The sequence below is a fragment of the Hemiscyllium ocellatum genome, chromosome 8 (assembly GCF_020745735.1).
Source record: "Hemiscyllium ocellatum isolate sHemOce1 chromosome 8, sHemOce1.pat.X.cur, whole genome shotgun sequence".
Classification (NCBI taxonomy): Eukaryota; Metazoa; Chordata; class Chondrichthyes; order Orectolobiformes; family Hemiscylliidae; genus Hemiscyllium; species Hemiscyllium ocellatum.
Genome location: NC_083408.1, coordinates 116491186 through 116510333, shown reverse-complemented (window position 1 = coordinate 116510333; position 19148 = coordinate 116491186). Strand labels below are relative to the sequence as shown.

General features: G+C 49.9%; 1 protein-coding gene across 2 annotated transcripts in view; it reads right to left on the bottom strand.

Moving 5' to 3' along the window:
- The window catches only part of esr2a (estrogen receptor 2a), a 165943-nt gene that overhangs the window by 44766 nt on the left and 102029 nt on the right, over window positions 1-19148 (bottom strand). For both annotated transcript variants that reach the window (XM_060829508.1, XM_060829509.1), the window contains exon 6: window positions 15007-15140. In XM_060829508.1, coding sequence (XP_060685491.1) covers window positions 15007-15140 — 134 coding nt within the window. The remainder of the gene's footprint in view (window positions 1-15006; window positions 15141-19148) is intronic.

Sequence of the window (19148 nt, the reverse complement as noted above, 5' to 3'; positions counted from 1 at the left end):
CAGTGCTGAGGGAGTGCCGCACTGTCGGAGGGTCAGTGCTGGGGGAGTGCCGCACTGTCAGAGGATCAGTGCTGAGGGGGTGCCGCACTGTCGGAGGGTCAGTGCTGAGGGAATGCCGCACTGTCAGAGGGTCAGTGCTGAGGGAGTGTCGCACTGTCAGAGGGTCAGTGCTGAGGGAGTGCCGCACTGTCCGAGGGTCAATGCTGAGGGAGTGGACACTGTCGGAGAGTTAGTGCTGAGGGAGTGCCGCACTATCGGAGGTTCAGGGTTGAGGGAGTGCTGAACTGTTGGATGGTCAATACTGAGGGAGTGCCACACTGTCGGAGGGTCAGTACTGAGGGAGTGTCGCACTGTCAGAGGGTCAGTACTGAGGGAGTGTCGCACTGTCAGAGGGTCAGTGCTGAGGGAGTGCCGCACTGTCAGAGAGTCAGTGCTGAGGGAGTGCCGCACTGTCGGAGGGTCAGTGCTGGGGGAGTGCTGCACTGTCAGAGGATCAGTGCTGAGGGAGTGCCGCACTGTCGGAGGGTCAGTGCTGAGGGAATGCCGCACTGTCAGAGGGTCAGTGCTGAGGGAGTGCCGCACTGTCAGAGGGTCAGTGCTGAGGGAGTGCCGCACTGTCCGAGGGTCAGTGCTGAGGGAGTGGACACTGTCGGAGGGTTAGTGCTGAGGGAGTGCCGCACTATTGGAGGTTCAGTGTTGAGGGAGTGCCGAACTGTTGGATGGTCAATACTGAGGGAGTGTCGCACTGTCGGAGGGTCAGTGCTGAGGGAGTGCTGCTCTGTCAGAGGGTCAGTGCTGAGGGAGTGCCGCACTGTCGGAGGGTCAGTGCTGAGGGAGTGCCGCACTGTCAGTGGGGTCAGTACTGAGGGATCATCGCACTGTCGGAGGGTCAGTGCTGAGGGAGTGCTGCACTGTCACTGGGTCAGTGCTGAGGTAGCGCCACCCAGTCGGAGGCTCAGTACTGAGGGAGAGCCGCACTGTCGGACGGTCAGTGCTGAGGGAGTGCTGCACTGTCGGAGGGTCAGTACTGAGGGAGTGTCGCACTGTCAGAGGGTCAGTGCTGAGGGAGTGCTGCACTGTCAGACGGTCAGTACTGAGGGAGCGCCACACTGTTGGACGGTCAATAATGAGGGAATGCCGCACTGGCCCCGAGGGATATTTGTCTCACTGCAAGCAGCATCTGAAAGGTGAGTTGAGAAGGGGATGGGATCTGTCCTGTCTCTGGCAGTGGTGCTGTATAGTGTGTCCTTTATCAAATTTCACCCTCCATTAAACAACGTTTTATAAATGCATAAACATATGTCACATTGCTGTGTCAAATGTGGCTCCTTCCATTCCCATAATGAAATTGGGTCAACATGCCAACGAACATCATTCGAATGGATCTGAAACTCTTTAATATCCTGAGGTGCTTTCTAAATGAAATTTTTGTGTGTTTTGTTGTGTGGTCCATGCACAGTCCATGGGTTCATCAATCTCACTGACTCCTCACCAGAGCAATCGTTAGAAACTTAAACCAGGCCCTCCTAAACAACCAGAGATTCCACCCAGCGTTGGCTTCAGCCAAACTACAGTCAGGAAGAAAATGAAGACTACCGCTGAAGTTGTTTTGTTGTATCTGGCACCGCTCTAACACCCTGTGACTGGAGCTGACTCTGGGCAGGAGATTGGTTTGCACTGTGATGATCAAACCATCTTTGTGTCAACTTCTAGTCCCTCTGTCACTCTCTGCTCCACATTTCCAGTGGGTTTAATCTCTGAGTCAGGCTCACGCCTCTCATCGAACCCCCCCCGTTACTGTCACAGCAAAGAAAAGTAAAATGTACATTTATATAGTGCCTTTCATGACCGCTAGATACCTCCAAGCATCTTACAGTCGGTTAAGAGTAACTTGGGAGTTGGAGTAAAGTAGGAAATGAGGCAGCCGTCAGATCGGGCAGGTGACACGGACCTGATCAACATGGACAACAGGAAAGGTGTTGGCCATTCAGCCCATCAAACCTGCTCCACCAATCAACATGACATGTTTCCGCTGATGGGTGAGTGCCGAACCAGAGGACACAGCTTAAAAATACAGGGTAGACCATTTAGGACAGAAATGAGGAGAAACTTCTTCACCCAGAGAGTGGTGGCTGTGTGGAATGCTCTGCCCCAGAGGGCAGTGGAGGCCCAGTCTCTGGATTCATTTAAGAAAGAGTTGGATAGGGCTCTCAAGGATTGTGGAATCAAGGGTTATGGAGATAAGGCAGGGAGCGGATACTGATTAGGAATGATCAGCCATGATCATAATGAATGGTGGTGCAGGCTCGAAGGGCTGAATGGCCTACTCCTGCACCTATTGTCTATTGCTGATCACCCAACTCATTCTGTTCCTGTTCTGGCCTTTATCTCTAACTCCTGCATGACAACATTCCACTGCTTTTTCTGTGCAGAGAATTCCAGAGGCTCCCCACCCCCGGGTGAAGATATTCCTCCTCATGAATCCTTCGACATTGACCCTTGCTTCTGGGGTCCCTGGTCACGGGGAACATTCTTCCTGTGTTTTACCCTGTCACATCCTGTTAGAATTCTCTCGGTTTCTATGAGATTCCCCTGATTCCTCCAGTGAATACAGTCCTAACAGTTCCAGCCTCTCTTGCTACATCGATCCCGCTATCCCAGAAATCAGTCCGGGAAAGCTTCACCCCTCTCCCTCCATCCCCAGAAGCATCCTTCCTCAGATAAGGAGACCCAAACTGCACACAGTATTCCAGGAGTGGTCTCAGCAAGGTCCCTGTATGATTGTAGGATTAAATGGGTGGGTAGAGTCAGTGATTGGCAGCGGGGGGGGGCGGTGGAGAGTTTTCTGGGTCAGCAGGTTTTGTGAGCTATTGATGTCACAACGAGCTTCACTGGAATTCCACATCAGGACCTGAGCCGCCTCATCCACCACCACCATCACTCAGACAGGGCAGCCTGCTGGCTGACAGTGGGATCTTGACATGCACAAAAGAGAAGGGTACTCCACAAATATCCCCGTCCTCAGTGATGGAAAAGCCCACCACATCAGTGGGAAAAATAAGGCTGAAGCTTTTCCAGCAATCTTCAGTCGAGTGGATGATCCATCACAGCCTCCTCCAGGAGACCCCAGCATCACAGATACCAGGCTCCGGCCAATTCCATTCACTCCACATCAATGACTCGAATCATTGGAGATTGCAAAGGCTATGGGCCCTGACAACATTCCAGCAGCAGCACTGAAGACTTGACCACGTTCAGAGATCACTGAAGGTGGCAGTGCCGGGAGATAAGGGAGTAAAAATGGACGATGGGAAGCTTGACTTCATTGGAAGGGGCAATGAGTATCAGGATAGACAGGTCATGCTGCAGCTCTGTAGAACTTTAGTCAGGCCACACTTGGAATACTGTATCCAGTTCTGGTCACCACACTACCAGAAGGATGTGGATGCTTTGGGGAGGATACAGAGAAGGTTTACCAGGATGTTGCCTGGTCTGGGGGAGTTTAGCGATGAAGTCCGGTTGGATAGACTGGGTTTGTTTACACTGGAACGCAGGAGGTTGGGGGGAGACCTGATAGAAGTTTACAAGGTTGTGAATGGCCTGGATAGAGTGGGAACTATGAGGCTTTTCCCCCAGGGTGGAGGGGTCAGGTTCTAGGGGGACACAGGTTCAAGGGGCGGGAGGGAGAAGTTTAAAAGAGATGTGTGAGGCGAATCTTTCACACAAAGAGCTGGAACGTGCTGCCAGAGGAGGTGGTGGAGGTAGATACAATCGCAGCTTTCAAGGAGGACCTGGACAGATACAGGAATAGGAAGGGAATAGAGGGATACGGATCCTGTAAGGGAAGGCAGTTTTAATGTGGACACTGTGTCAGTACAGGCTTGGCGGGCTGAACGGCCTGTTCCTGTGCTGTCACGCTTGCTGGTTGCTCTTTGTATCCCTACAGGACTGCCTCAGGGGAGTGTCCTCAGCCCAACCATCTTCAGCTGCTTCATCCACAAACACCCCCTCCCTCCCCCCTCCCCCCCTCAGTAACAGCAGTGTGTACCATTCCCTCCCTCCCCCCACCCCCCCTCAGTAACAGCAGTGGGTACCATCCCCTCCCTCCCCCACCCCCCCTCAGTAACAGCAGTGGGTGCCATCCCCTCCCTCCCCCCACCCACACTCAGTAACAGCAGTGGGTACAATCCCCTCCCTCCCCCACCCACGCTCAGTAACAGCAGTGGGTACAATCCCCTCCCTCCCCCACCCACGCTCAGTAGCAGCAGTGGGTACAATCCCCTCCCTCCCCCACCCACACTCAGTAACAGCAGTGTGTACCATCCCCTCCCTCCCCCACCCACACTCAGTAACAGCAGTGTGTACCATCCCCTCCCTCCCCCACCGACGCTCAGTAACAGCAGTGTGTACCATCTACAAGATGCACTGCAGAAACTCACCGAAGATCCTCAGGCAGCACCTTCCAAACCCATGGCCGCTTTCATCTAGAAGCCAAGGGCAGCAGATACATGGGAACACCACCCCCTGTTAGTTCCCTCCGAGCCACTCACCATCCTGACTTGGAAATACATCGCCGTTCCCTCACTGTCGCTGGGTCAGAATCCTGGAATTCCCTCCCTAAGGGCATTGTGGGTCAACCCACAGCACAGGGACTGCAGCAGGTCAAGAAGGCAGCTCACCCCCACCTTCTGAAGGGGCAATTAGGGACGGGGAATAAATGCTGGACCCAGCCAGCGATGCCCATGTCCCACAAATGAATGAGAAAACCCTCCCAGCTACGGTTCTGAAATTACAATGGGTCAGTGTGCCTCACGGGCACTGCACAGACAGTAAATGAGGGATTGGGAGAGCCAGTGTGTTGTGGGTTTGTGGTTTGATTGTCCTGACATCAGAACGTCAGTTTAAACCTCCATTCACCAGGGGACGCTCAGGACCCCAGAGGAGTGCACCCCAGAACTGATTCCCGTTTGGACTCGGTGGGGTTTTGTCCCAAATCCATTCCATCTCCACACCAGCTCTGGGGGCCACTCAGTCACACGGCGATGAGGGAGGGAATGAGATAGGCACCAGGGTTAGACTGTCCACCTGAGACGAGAGCTCCCTCTGGAGGGGATCGGCTGCTGTTGGACCCGGGCTGAGGTCTGGGTGAACGTCCTGAACAACTCCAGCCGTGAGAGTGTAAAGGAATCAGATGGAGGCAGCATCAAGGAAATGCCCAGGCAACCTGAGGATTGCATTTCAGCCCAGCAACAATGCATCAGATTGCACTGGCCCAACAGCAAAGCATTGGAAATCTCAGTGAGAGGGATTCCGAACGGCGAGTTTATCCCAGAGGGAATTCTGTACTTCCCTGGTCAGCACGCACGTGTTCCAATTCCACAGGAAGACGGACACATTGATTGTCCAAAGAAAGATGTATTAAAGCCACCAACGTTTACAGATATACTGTAGAAAGCGCTCTATCTGGATGCATCCCTGCCTGGTTTGGAAACTGCTCCGCCCAGGACGATAAGAAATTACAGAGAGTTGTGAACACAGCGCAGTCCATCGTGTGAGCTCACCTTCCCCCCCATCCACTGACTCCATCTACACTTCTCTCTGCTGCAGGAAGATCCCTCCCTCCCTCCCTCGTTACAATCTCTTCCGTCAGGCAGGAGATACAGAAGCTTACCCACTCACACCAGCAGGTTCAGGAACATCCCCGCTGTTGTTAGACTGCTGAAGGGACCTCTCAAATTTCAAATCTAATGTTGATCTGACTCTTTGTGCACCTTCTGTGGGTGGCACGGTGGCTCAGTGGTTAGCACTGCTGCCTCACAGCACCAGAGACCCGGGTTCAATTCCTGCCTCAGGTGACTGACTGTGTGGAGTTTGCACATTCTCCCCGTGTCTGCGTGGGTTTGCTCTGGTTTCCTCCCACAGTCACAAAGATGTGCAGGTTAGGTGAATTGGCCATGCTAAATTGTCCGTAGTGTTAGGTGAAGGGGTAAATGTAGGAGTATGGCTCTGGGTGGGTTGCTCTTCAGAGGGTCAGTGTGGACTTGTTGGGCCAAATGGCCTGTTTCCATGCTGCAAGTAATCTAATCTAATCTTCCCTGTAGCTGTAACATTGTATTGCACGCTTGTATGATATGATCTATCTGTAGTACATGCAAAACAAAACTTTTCACCGTATTTAGGGACATGCAACAGTAATAAATCGAACAAAATCAAGTTCAAATCAAGCAGATACAGGATGTTCTTCTGGAATGTGAAGGTTATGAACTTGTGCAAATCCCACGTTAGAGGAAAAGACCCACTTTAGACACAATGCTTCAAATGTTGGTGATGTAATGGTGTTACAGTCAACACATGCTTTCAAAGTGGGTGCTTTAGAAACAGCATTCCTGATTTGTCAATCACATTACAGCTAATTTACATTAATTAAACGCAGAACAGCCTATAATAGATACTGCCGCAAGGACTACAATCCACTGCCAACTAACACTGTACTGCCCAGTCTACCATACACCCCACAATGTTTCATACACCCACAACCTACTGTACACCCACAACGTACTGTACACCCACAACGTACTGTACACGCAAAATCTACCGTACACCCACAGTGTACTATACACCCACAATCTACTGTACACTCACAATGTACTGTACACCCCACAATGTACTGTACACTCCACAATGTACTGTACACTCACAATGTACTGTACACCCCACAATGTACTGTACACCCACAATCTGCTGTACACCCACAATGTGCTGTACACCCCATACTGTACTGTACACCCACAATCTGCTGTACACCCACAATGTGCTGTACACCCCATACTGTACTGTACACCCCATAATGTACTGTACACCCACAATGTACTGTACTCTCACAATACTGTACACCCACAATGTATGTACAGCCTACAACCGACCACATCCCCGCAATTCCTGTACACACACAATCTACTGTACACCACACAATCTACAATACACCCAAAATGTACTGTACATCCTGCAGTGTACAATAAACCCCACCATCAACTGTATCACCACAATCTACTGTACACTCACAATGTACTGTACACCCCAAAATCTACTGTACATCCACAATGTACTGTACACCCCACAGTGTAAGGTAGATTATTGAGGGGGAGGGCATTTTAAGATGCACAGTACTTTGTGGGTGTATGGTACATTGTTGGTGTACAGTCCATTTTGGGGTGTACAGTATGTTGTGGGTGTACAGTTAGTTGTGGGTGTACAGTCCATTTTGGGGTGGACACTACATTGTGAGTGTACAGTACATTGTGGGTGTGCAGAAGATTGGGGGGGGGGGAGGGCAGATTTTGGATGTACAGTAAATTGTGGGGACATGTTCGATTGTGGAGTGTGCAGTATATTTGTGGATGCACAGCAGATTTTTGGTTGTACAAGACATCGTGGGTGTACGGTAGATTGTGGGTATACAATAGTTGTAGGTGTACAGTAGGTTGTGGGTGTACAGTACATTGTGGGTGTACCATCGGTTGTGGGTACACAATAGGTTGTGGGTATACAGTAGGTTGTGGGTGGACACTACATTGTGGGTGTACAGTAGATTGTGGGCATACAATCGGTTGTGGTGTACAGTAGGTTGTGGGTGAACGTTGGATCGTGGGTATACAATAGGTTGTGGGTGAATGGTACACTATGGGGTATATGGCACATGTGGGTGTACAGTAGTTTGTGGGTATACAGTGGATTGTGGGTGTACAACACATCATGGGTGTACAATATGCTGTGAGTGTACCGGAGATTGTGGGTGTACAATAGATTGTGGGTGTACAGTAGATTGTGGGTGTGTAGTACATTGTGAGGTGCAAAGTACATTGTGAGGGTACACTCAATTGTAGAGTGTACATTAGATTATGGAGGTTATAAGGTGTACAAGACATTGTGGATGTACAGTCGATTCTGGGTATACAATAGACTGTGGAGTGTACAGTACATTGTGGGTACAAGGTACAATGTACTGTACACCCCAGAATCTGCTGTACACCCCACAATCTACTACACACCTCATAATGCACTGCACATCCACAGTTGTACTGTATGCCCACAACTGACCGTACACGTACAATATATTGTACGCTCACAATGTACAGTATACCCCACAATCTACTGTACACCCACAATGTCTTGTACACCCCATAGTGTACTGTACACCTAGAACGTACAATACACGCAAATCTACTGTACACTGCAAAATCGACTGAACACTGACAATGTACCGTACACCCACAATCTACTGTACACGCACAATGTAGTGTACACCCACAATCTACTGTACACTCACAATGTACTGTACACCCACAATCTACTGTACAGCCCTCAATCTATTGTAACCCTACAATCTAGTGTACACCCTCAATGTACTGCACACCCTCAATCTACTGTACACCCACAATCTATTATATACTCACAATGTACTGTACATGCCCAGTCTACTGTGCACCCATAATGTACTGTATACCCCATATTGTACTGTATACCCCACAATGTACTGTACACCCAAAATCTACTGTACACTCACAATATACCGTACACCCACAATGTACTATACACCCACAATGTATTGTATGTCCTCAATCTACTGTACACCCACAATGCATTGTACACCAACAATCAAAACTGTACACCCAAAATCTACTGTACACTCACAATGTACTGCACACCCACAATCTACTGTATACCCAAAATCAACTGTGCACCCCACAATCTCCTGTACATCCCACAATCTACTGCACATCTCACAATACACTGCACACCCACAGTTGTACTGTACATCCACAACTGACTGTGCACATACAATCTACTGTACACCCACAACGTACTGTATACCACAATCTACTGTACACCTACAATCTACTGTACACTCACAATGTACTGTACCCCCACAATGTACTATACAGCCCTTAAACTACTGTACACACCACAATTTACTGTCTGCTCACAATGTACTGTACACCCACAATGTACTGTACACCCACAATGTATTGTACACCCACAATGTATTGCACAGCCCACAATCTACTGTACACTCACAATTGACTGTACACCCAAAATCTACTGTACATCCAAAATCTACTGTACACTCACAATATACCGTACACCCGCAATGTATTGTACACCCTCAATCTACTGTACACCCACAGTCAAAACTGTACACCCAAAATCTACTGTACACTCACAATGTACTGCACACCCACAATCTACTGTATACCCAAAAGCAACTGTACACCCCACAATCTACTGTACATCCCACAATCTACTGCACACCTCACAATACACTGCACACCCACAGTTGTACTGTACTTCCACAACTGACTGTGCACATACAATCTACTGTACGTTCACAATTTACTGTATAACCCACAATCTACTGTACACCCAAAACACAACTGTACACCTACAATCTACTGTACACCCACAATATATTGTACACCCACAATCTACTGTACACCCACAATGTAGCGTACACCCACAATGTACTGTACACCCACAATCTACTGTACACCCACAATGTAGCGTACACCCACAATGTACTGTACACCCACAATGTACTGTACACCTACAATCTACTGTACACCCACAATGTACTGTACCCCCACAATGTACTATACAGCCCTTAATCTACTGTACACACCACAATCTACTGTACGCTCACAATTGACTGTACACCCACAATCTACTGTACACCCACACTGTATTGTACACCCACAATCTACTGTACACCCCAAATGCAACTGTACACCCACAATCTACTGTACACCCACAATCTACTGTACATCCACAATGTATTGCACAGCCTACAATCTACTGTATACCCACAATTGACTGTACACCCCACAATCTACTGTACACTCACAATCTACTGTACACCCACAATCTACTGTACACCCACAATGTATTGCACAGCCCACAATCTACTGTACACCCACAATTGACTGTACACCCCACAATCTACTGTACACCCACAATGTATTGTACAGCCCTCAATCTACTGTACACCCACAATCTACTGTACACCCACAATGTATTGTACAGCCCGCAATCTACTGTACACCCACAATGTACTGTGCACCCACAATCTACTGTACACCCCACAATCTACTGTACACCCACAATATACTGCACACCCCTCAATCTACTGTATACTCGATCTACTGTACACCCACAATTGACTGTACACCCCACAATCAACTGTACAGCCACAATCTACTGTACACTCACAATGTACTGTACACCCCACAATCTACTGCACACCTACTAGTTTACAGATGACACAAAGATTGGTGGAGTAGCAGAAAGCATAAGGGACTGTCAGAGAATACAGGAGGATATAGACAGACTGGAGAGTTGGGCAGAGAAGTGGCAGATAGAGTTCAATCCAGACAAATGTGAGGTGATGCATTTAGGCAAGTCTAATTCTAGAGCGAATTATACAGTGAATGGAAGAGCCTTGGGAAAAGTTGATGGGCAGAGAGACCTGGGAGTTCAGGTCCATTGTACCCTGAAGGTTGCTGCACAGGTGGATAGAGTGGTCACAAAGGTATATAGTATGCTTGCCTTCATTGGACGGGGTATTGAGTATAAGAGCTGGCAGGTCATGTTAACATTGTACAGGACATTGGTTCGGCCGCATTTAGAATACTGTGTACAGTTCTGGGCGCCACATTACCAAAAGGATGTGGAGACTTTGGAGAGGGTGCAGAGAAGGTTTACGAGGATGTTGCCTGGTATGGAAGGTGCTAGCGATGAAGAGAGGGTGAGTAGGTTAGGTTTGCTTTCATTAGACAAAAGGAGATTGAGGGGGGGCATGATTGAGATTTACAAAACGATGAAGGGTGTAGACAGGGTGGATAGAGACAAACTTTTTCCCAGGGTGAGGGATTCAATAACAAGAGGTCACGCTTTCAAGGTAAGGGGTGGAAAGTTTAAGGGAGATACACGCAGCAAGTACTTCACACAGAGGGTGGTGGGCGTTTGGAACATGTTGCCAGCAGAGGTAGTAGAGGCAGGCACGGTAGATTCATTTAAGGTGTATCTGGACAGATGCATGAGTAGGTGGGGAGCAGAGGGTTACAGATGCTGAGGAATTGCCCGACAGGTTTAGACAGTACATTTGGATCAGCTCAGGCTTGGAGGGCCGAAGGGCCTGTTCCTGGGCTTCATTATTCTTTGTCCTTTGTATACCCCTCAATCGACTGAACACCCCACAATCTAGTGTACACCCACAATGTACTGTACACCCATAATGTACTGTATACCCCACAATGTACTGTACACCACCATCTAATGTACACCCACAATGTACCGTACACCCCAGTGTACTGTACACCCACAACATACTGTACACCCACAATGTACTGTACTGCCAAAATCTATTGAACAACCCACAATCTACTGTACACCCACATTGAACCGTACCCCATAATGTACTGTATGCCCCACGATCTACTGAACACCTCCAATGTACTGTACACCCCACAATGTCCTGTACACCCTACAATCTACTGCACACCGACAATCTATTGCACACCCAAAATCTACTGTACATCCAAATCTACTGTACACTCACAATCTACTGTACACCCCACAATCTACTGTACACCTCATAATGCACTGCACACACACACACTTGTACTGTACGCCCACAACTGACTGTACACGTACAAAGTACTGTACGTGCACAATGTACTGTATACCCCACAATCTACTGTACACCCCAAAATTGACTGAACAGGGACAATGTACTGTACATCCACAATGTACTGTACACTCAATGTACTGTACACCCACAACATACTGCACACCCACAATCTACTGTACACCCCACAATGTACCGTACACCCCAATGTACTGTACACCCACAACATACTGCACACCCACAATCTACTGTACACCCCACAATCTACTGCACACCTCACAATATACTGAACACCCACACTTGTACTGTACACCCACAACTGATTGTACATGTACAAAATACTGTACGTTCACAATGTACTGTATACCCCACAATCTACTGTACACCCCAAACGTGACTGAACACCGACAATGTACTGTACATCCACAATATAGTGTACACCCACAATCTACTGTACACCCACAATGTATTGTACACCCACAATGTACCGTACACCCACAATCTACTGTACACCCACGATGTACTGTCCACCTACAATGTACTGTACACTCACAATGTACTGTACCCTCACAATGTACTGTACATCCAAAATCTACTGTACACTTACAATCTACTGAACACTCACAACGTACTGTACACCCACAATCTACTGTACGCTTACAATTGACTGTATGCTCACAATGTACTTACACCCGCAATCTATTGTACACCCACAATGTACTGTAAACCCACAATCCACTGTACACCCACTCTACTGTACAACCCAGAATGCACTGTACACCCACAATTTACTGTACACCCACTATCTAATGAAACCTACAATATATTGTACAGCCCTCAATCTACTGTACACCCATAATGTATTGTACATCCACAATGCACTGCACACCCACCGTTGTACTGTACACCCACAACTGACTGTACACGTCCAAAGTACTGTACGTTCACAATGTACTGTATACCCCACAATCTACAGTATACCCCAAAATCGACTGAACACCCACGATGTAGTGTACACTCACAATCTACTGTATACCCATAAACTACTGCACACCCACAATCTCCTGTACATCCACAATCTACTGTACACCCAAAATCTACTGCACACCCACAAGCTACTGTACATCCACAATGTACTATACACCCAAATCTACTGTACACTCACAATGCACTGTATACCCACAATGTACTGCACACCCACAATTTACTGTACACCCAAAATCTACTGTACACCCCACAATTTACTGTACACCCAAAATCTACTGTACACCCCACAATCTACTGCACATCTCACAATACACTGCACACCCACAGTTGTACTGTACACCCACAACTGACTGTACACGTACAAAGTACTGTACATTCACAATGTACTGTATATCCCACAATCTACTGTACACCCCAAACGTGACTGAACACTGACAATGTACTGTACACCAACAATGTAGTGAACATCCACAATCTACTGTACACTCACAATCTACTGTACACTCACAATGTATGGTACACTCACAATCTACTATACACCCACAATGTAGCGTACACCCACAATCCACTGTACACCCACAATGTACCGTACACCCACAATCTACTGTACACCCACAATCTACTGTACACCCACAATGTACTGCACACCCACAATGTAGTGTACACCCACAATCTACTATACACCCACAATCTACTATACACCCACAACTTACTGTACACTCACAATCTACTGTATACCCACAATGTACTGTACACCCCACAATGTAGTGTACACCCACAATCTACTTTACACGCACAATGTACTGTACACCCATAATATACTGTACACCCATAATCTGTTTGCTGTAGAATGTAATCTACTCACCGTACAGTCTCGATCACTGCAGGCAGAAATTCAGCTCTGATGAAATCACCAGACTTTGTCGATAGCCTGACATCTTCTCTGTCTTCCCATGTCCTCGCCCTCCCGTTACATCCCGCTGTTCTGCCCCCTCTCTCCCTCTCACTCCGGCACTGACTCACTCACTCACTCACTCACTCACTCACTCACTCAGCCCTGCCCTTTTGCCCTCTCAGGCTGCCTCTCGGGGAATGGCTATCCGAGTAGATTGTAGAAGTCAATCAGAGTCACACAATTAGTCCATACGAGTAGATTTCCCAATCTGACCTCGTCCATTTGCCAGCATTTGGCCCATTTCCCTCCAAACCCTTCCTATCCACATATTTGCCCAGATACCTTTAAAATGTTGTAATTGTACCAGCCTCCACTACATCCTCTGGCAGCTCTTTCCATACACGTACCACCCTCAGTGTGGAAAAGTTGCCCCTTAGGTCCCTTTTATATCTATCCCCTTTCAATCTAAACCCATGCCCTCTCCTTTTGGACTCCCCTACCCTGGGAAAAGACCTTGTCTATTTCTCCTATCTATTCCTCTCATGATTTTATAAACCTCCATAAGGTCACCCCTCAGCCTTTTATGCTCCAGGGATAAATGGTCCAGCCAATCCAGCCTTTCCCTCTCGCTCAAACCTTCCAGTCTCAGAAACATATTTGTAAATTGTTTCTGCAACTTTTCCAGTTTAATAACATCCTTCCTACAGGAATGATTTGGAGATGCCAGTATTGGACTTGGGTGGACAAAGTTAAAAACCAGACAACACCAGGTTATAGCCCGACAGGTTTAATTGGAAGCACACTAGCTTTCGGAGCACTGGCTGTGGGACAACGTGATGAAGGAGCATCGCTCCGAAAGCTAGTGCTTCCAATTAAACCTGTCGGGTTATAAGCTGGTGTTGTGTGGTTTTTAACTTCCTATATAGGAAGGCAACCAGAACGGCGTGCAGTATTCCAAATGTGGCCTCACCAACACCCTGTGCAGCTGTTCCATGTCCTGCCACCTCCTATATTTCAACGCTCTGACCCATGAAAGCAAGTGAAACCAACCCCATTCCTCACTACCCTGTCTACCAGAGGCAGTATTTAACGGAACAGAGCTCCAGGTAGGCAGAAACCTGGCATGAAGGGTTAATGGAACTCTCTCTGTATGGAGCTGATGGCTGTCCCTGGAGATTTGCCAATGGATTCCTTCAGTTATAGACAAGAATGTGTCCCAACCAACTACCCTCCCGCACCACCCCCTTCCCCACCGCCCCCCACCCCCACCCCAATCCTGAGGTGAACACAGACAAGAACCTCCTCCAAAACCAACAGGTCGACAAGATTCCAGCAAGCTACGGAATCTCACCTTCCGTCTCACCAGGCGCACCTTTATATTTACAACAATCACGGGAGAGCGCACTTCCTTCGAAAGAGCAGGAAGCTGTTTTCAGTTACTCACTGGAGTTCAGGAGCACCATTGCCTTCAGACACAGGTATTCCTCGTGCTGCAATTTCAACTCCCGGAATCTGGACGTTGCTGCCAGTAACATGTCAAAGATTTCCAGAATCCCTTCGACACACTGTCCCTCATCCCTACAGAGAGCACAGAAAAAAACCATCAGCATTAACAGGGAAGGGCAAGAGAGGGAGTTCAGGTCCAGAGAGAGACTGGAGAAGCAGCAGAGACTGGCCTGAGGTAAACCATCTCGTTCAGGGTCACATTCAATAAAACAAAGCAAGAAATACAACTGGGCTGCAGGCCCCAGCGACAGGATAAAAGAGAATTAGGGAAGGATTAGAGATGTTCACTCCTGCAGTCTTTTCAGCATTTTTTATTTTCAATGTCAGAGATGGGAAATGTTTAACAAAGTGGGATGCTGTGACCCTCTGAAATTACCCACTCCCTCAGCACTGACTCTCCGACAGTGCGGCACTCCCTCAGCACTGACCCTCCGACAGTGCGGCACTCCCTCAGCACTGACCCTCCGACAGTGCCCACTCCCTCAGCACTGACGCCCCCGACAGTGTAGCACTCCCTCAGCACTGACCCGCTGAAAGTGCCCACTCCCTCAGCACTGACCGCCTGACAGTGCCCACTCCCTCAGCACTGACGCCCCCGACAGTGTAGCACTCCCTCAGCACTGACCCGCTGAAAGTGCCCACTCCCTCAGCACTGACCCTCCGACAGTGCAGCACTCCCTCAGCACTGACCCCCCGACAGTGCAGCACTCCCTCAGCACTGACCCCCCGACAATACGGCACTCCCTCAGCACTGACCCTCCGACAATACGGCACTCCCTCAGCACTGACCCTCTGACAGTGCGGCACTCCCTCAGCACTAACCCTCTGACAGTGCAGCACTCCCTCAGAACTGACCCTCCGACAGTGCGTCACTCCCTCAGTACTGACCCTCCAACTGTGCAGCACTCCCTCAGCACTGACCCTCCAACAGTGCGGCACTCCCTCAGCACTAACCCTCCGACAGTGCGGCACTCCCTCAGCACTGACCCTCCGACAGTGCAGCACTCCCTCAGCACTGACTCTCCGACAGTGCGGCACTCCCTCAGCACTGACTCTCCGACAGTGCGGCACTCCCTCAGCACAGACTCTCCGACAGTGCGGCACTCCCTCAGCACTGACCCTCCGACAGTGCGGCACTCTCTCAGCACTGACCATCCAACAGTGCAGCACTTCCTCAGCACTGACCCTCCGACAGTGCGGCACTCCCTCAGCACTGACCCTCCGACAGTGCGGCACTCCCTCAGCACTGACTCTCCGACAGTGCGGCACTCCCTCAGCACAGACTCTCCGACAGTGCAGCACTCCCTCAGCACAGACTCTCCGACAGTGCGGCACTCCCTCAGCACTGACCCACCGACAGTGCGGCACTCCCTCAGTACTGACCCTCCGACAGTGCGGCACTCCCTCAGCACTGACCCTCCGACAGTGTGGCACTCCCTCAGCACTGACCCTCTGACAGTGCCCACTCCCCCAGCACTGACCCTCCGACAGTGCCCACTCCCTCAGCTCTGACCCTCCGACAGTGTGGCACTCCCTCACCACTGACCCTCTGACAGTGCCCACTCCCTCAGCCCTGACCCTCCGACAGTGCGGCACTCCCTCAGCACTGACCCTCCGACAGTGTGGCACTCCCTCAGCACTGACCCTCTGACAGTGCCCACTCCCTCAGCACTGACCCTCCGACAGTGCCCACTCCCTCAGCTCTGACCCTCCGACAGTGTGGCACTCCCTCAGCACTGACCCTCTGACAGTGCCCACTCCCTCAGCACTGACCCTCCGACAGTGCCCACTCCCTCAGCACTGACCCTCTGACAGTGTGACACTCCCTCAGCACTGACCCTCTGACAGTGCGGCACTCCCTCAGCACTGACCCTCTGACAGTGCGGCACTCCCTCAGCACTGACCCTCCGACAGTGCCTATTCCCTCAGCACTGACCCTCCGACAGTGCAGCACTCTCTCAGCACTGACCCTCTGACACTCCTACACACACACACACACACACACACACACACACACACACACACACACACACTCCTAAACAATCACACACACACCCTCAGCACTGACCCTCCAACAGTATGGCACTCCCTCAGCACTGATCCTGTGACAGTGCAGCACTCCCTCAGCACTGACCCTCTGACAGTGCGGCACTCCCTCAGCACTGACCCTCTGACAGTGCCATACTCCCTCAGCACTGACCCTCTGACAGTGCGGCACTCCCTCAGCACTGACCCTCTGACAGTGCGGCACTCCCTCAGCACTGACCCTCTGACAGTGTGGCACTCCCTCAGCACTGACCCTCCGACAGTGTGGCACTCCCTCAGCACTGACCCTCTGACAGTGTGGCACTCCCTCAGCACTGACCCTCCGACAGTGCGGCACTCCCTCAGCACTGACCCTCCGACAGTGCGGCACTCCCTCAGCACTGACCCTCCCACAGTGCGGCACTCCCTCAGCACTGAGCCTCTGACAGTGCGGCACTCCCTCAGCACTGACCCTCCGACAGTGTGGCACTCCCTCAGTACTGACCCTCTGACAGCGTGGCACTCCCTCAACTCTGACCCTCCGACAGTGCGGCAGTCCCTCAGCACTGACGCAACAATAGTGCGGCATTCCCTCAGCACTGTCCCTCCGATAGTGTGGCACTCCCTCAGCACTGACCCTCCGACAGTGCGGCACTCCCTCAGCACTGACCCTCTGACAGTGCGGCACTCCCTCAGCACTGACCCTCTGACAGTGTGACACTCCCTCAGCACTGAACCTCTGACAGTGCGGCACTCCCACAGCGCTGACCCTCTGACAATGTGACACAAACAGACACACACACACAGACACACACATGGACACACACACACATACAGACACACAGATACACACACACACTCCTACGCGCGCGCGCGCACACACACACTCACACAGACACAGACACACTTCTACACACACACAGACACACACTCACACTCCTACACACATACACACATAGACACACACACTCCTACACACAATGACACACACATAGACACACACACTCCTAACACACAAACACATACACACTCCTACACACACTCACACTTCTACACACACATAGACACACACTCGTACACAGTCACACACACACTCCTACACACACACACACATACAGGCACACACGCACACACACACAGACACACACGCACGCACACACGGGCGGACACACACACGGACAGATACACACAAACATGGACACTCTCACACACACAGGCACACACACGCATACAGACACACACATACAGACACTCTCTCACACACAGACACACACACACATACAGACACAGACACACACATACACGAACACTCTCTCACACACAGACACACACACATACAGACACAGAGACACACACACACACGAACACTCTCTCTCACACACACACACACACACACACACACACACACACATACATACAGACACAGACACACACACACGGACACTCTCTCACACACAGACACACACACATACAGACACACACACACGGACACTCTCTCACACACAGACACACACACACACACACATACAGACACAGACACACACACACGGACACTCTCTCACACACAGACACACACACACACACATACAGACACAGACACACACACACAGACACTCTCTCACACACAGACACACACACACACATACAGACACAGACACACACACACACACACAGACACTCTCTCACACACAGACACACACACACACACACACATACAGACACAGACACACACACACACACACGGACACTCTCTCACACACAGACACACATACACACATACAGACACAGACACACACACACACGGACACTCTCTCACACACAGACACACACACACACACATATACACAAACACACACACACGGACACTCCCTCATACACAGACACACACACACACACACACACACATACAGACACAGACACAGACACACACACACATGGACACTAACACGGACACTGACAGACACATACACGCACACAGACGCACACACAGACACACGTACACACACACACATATGCACACATGGACACACAAACAGACACAGGCACACATGGACA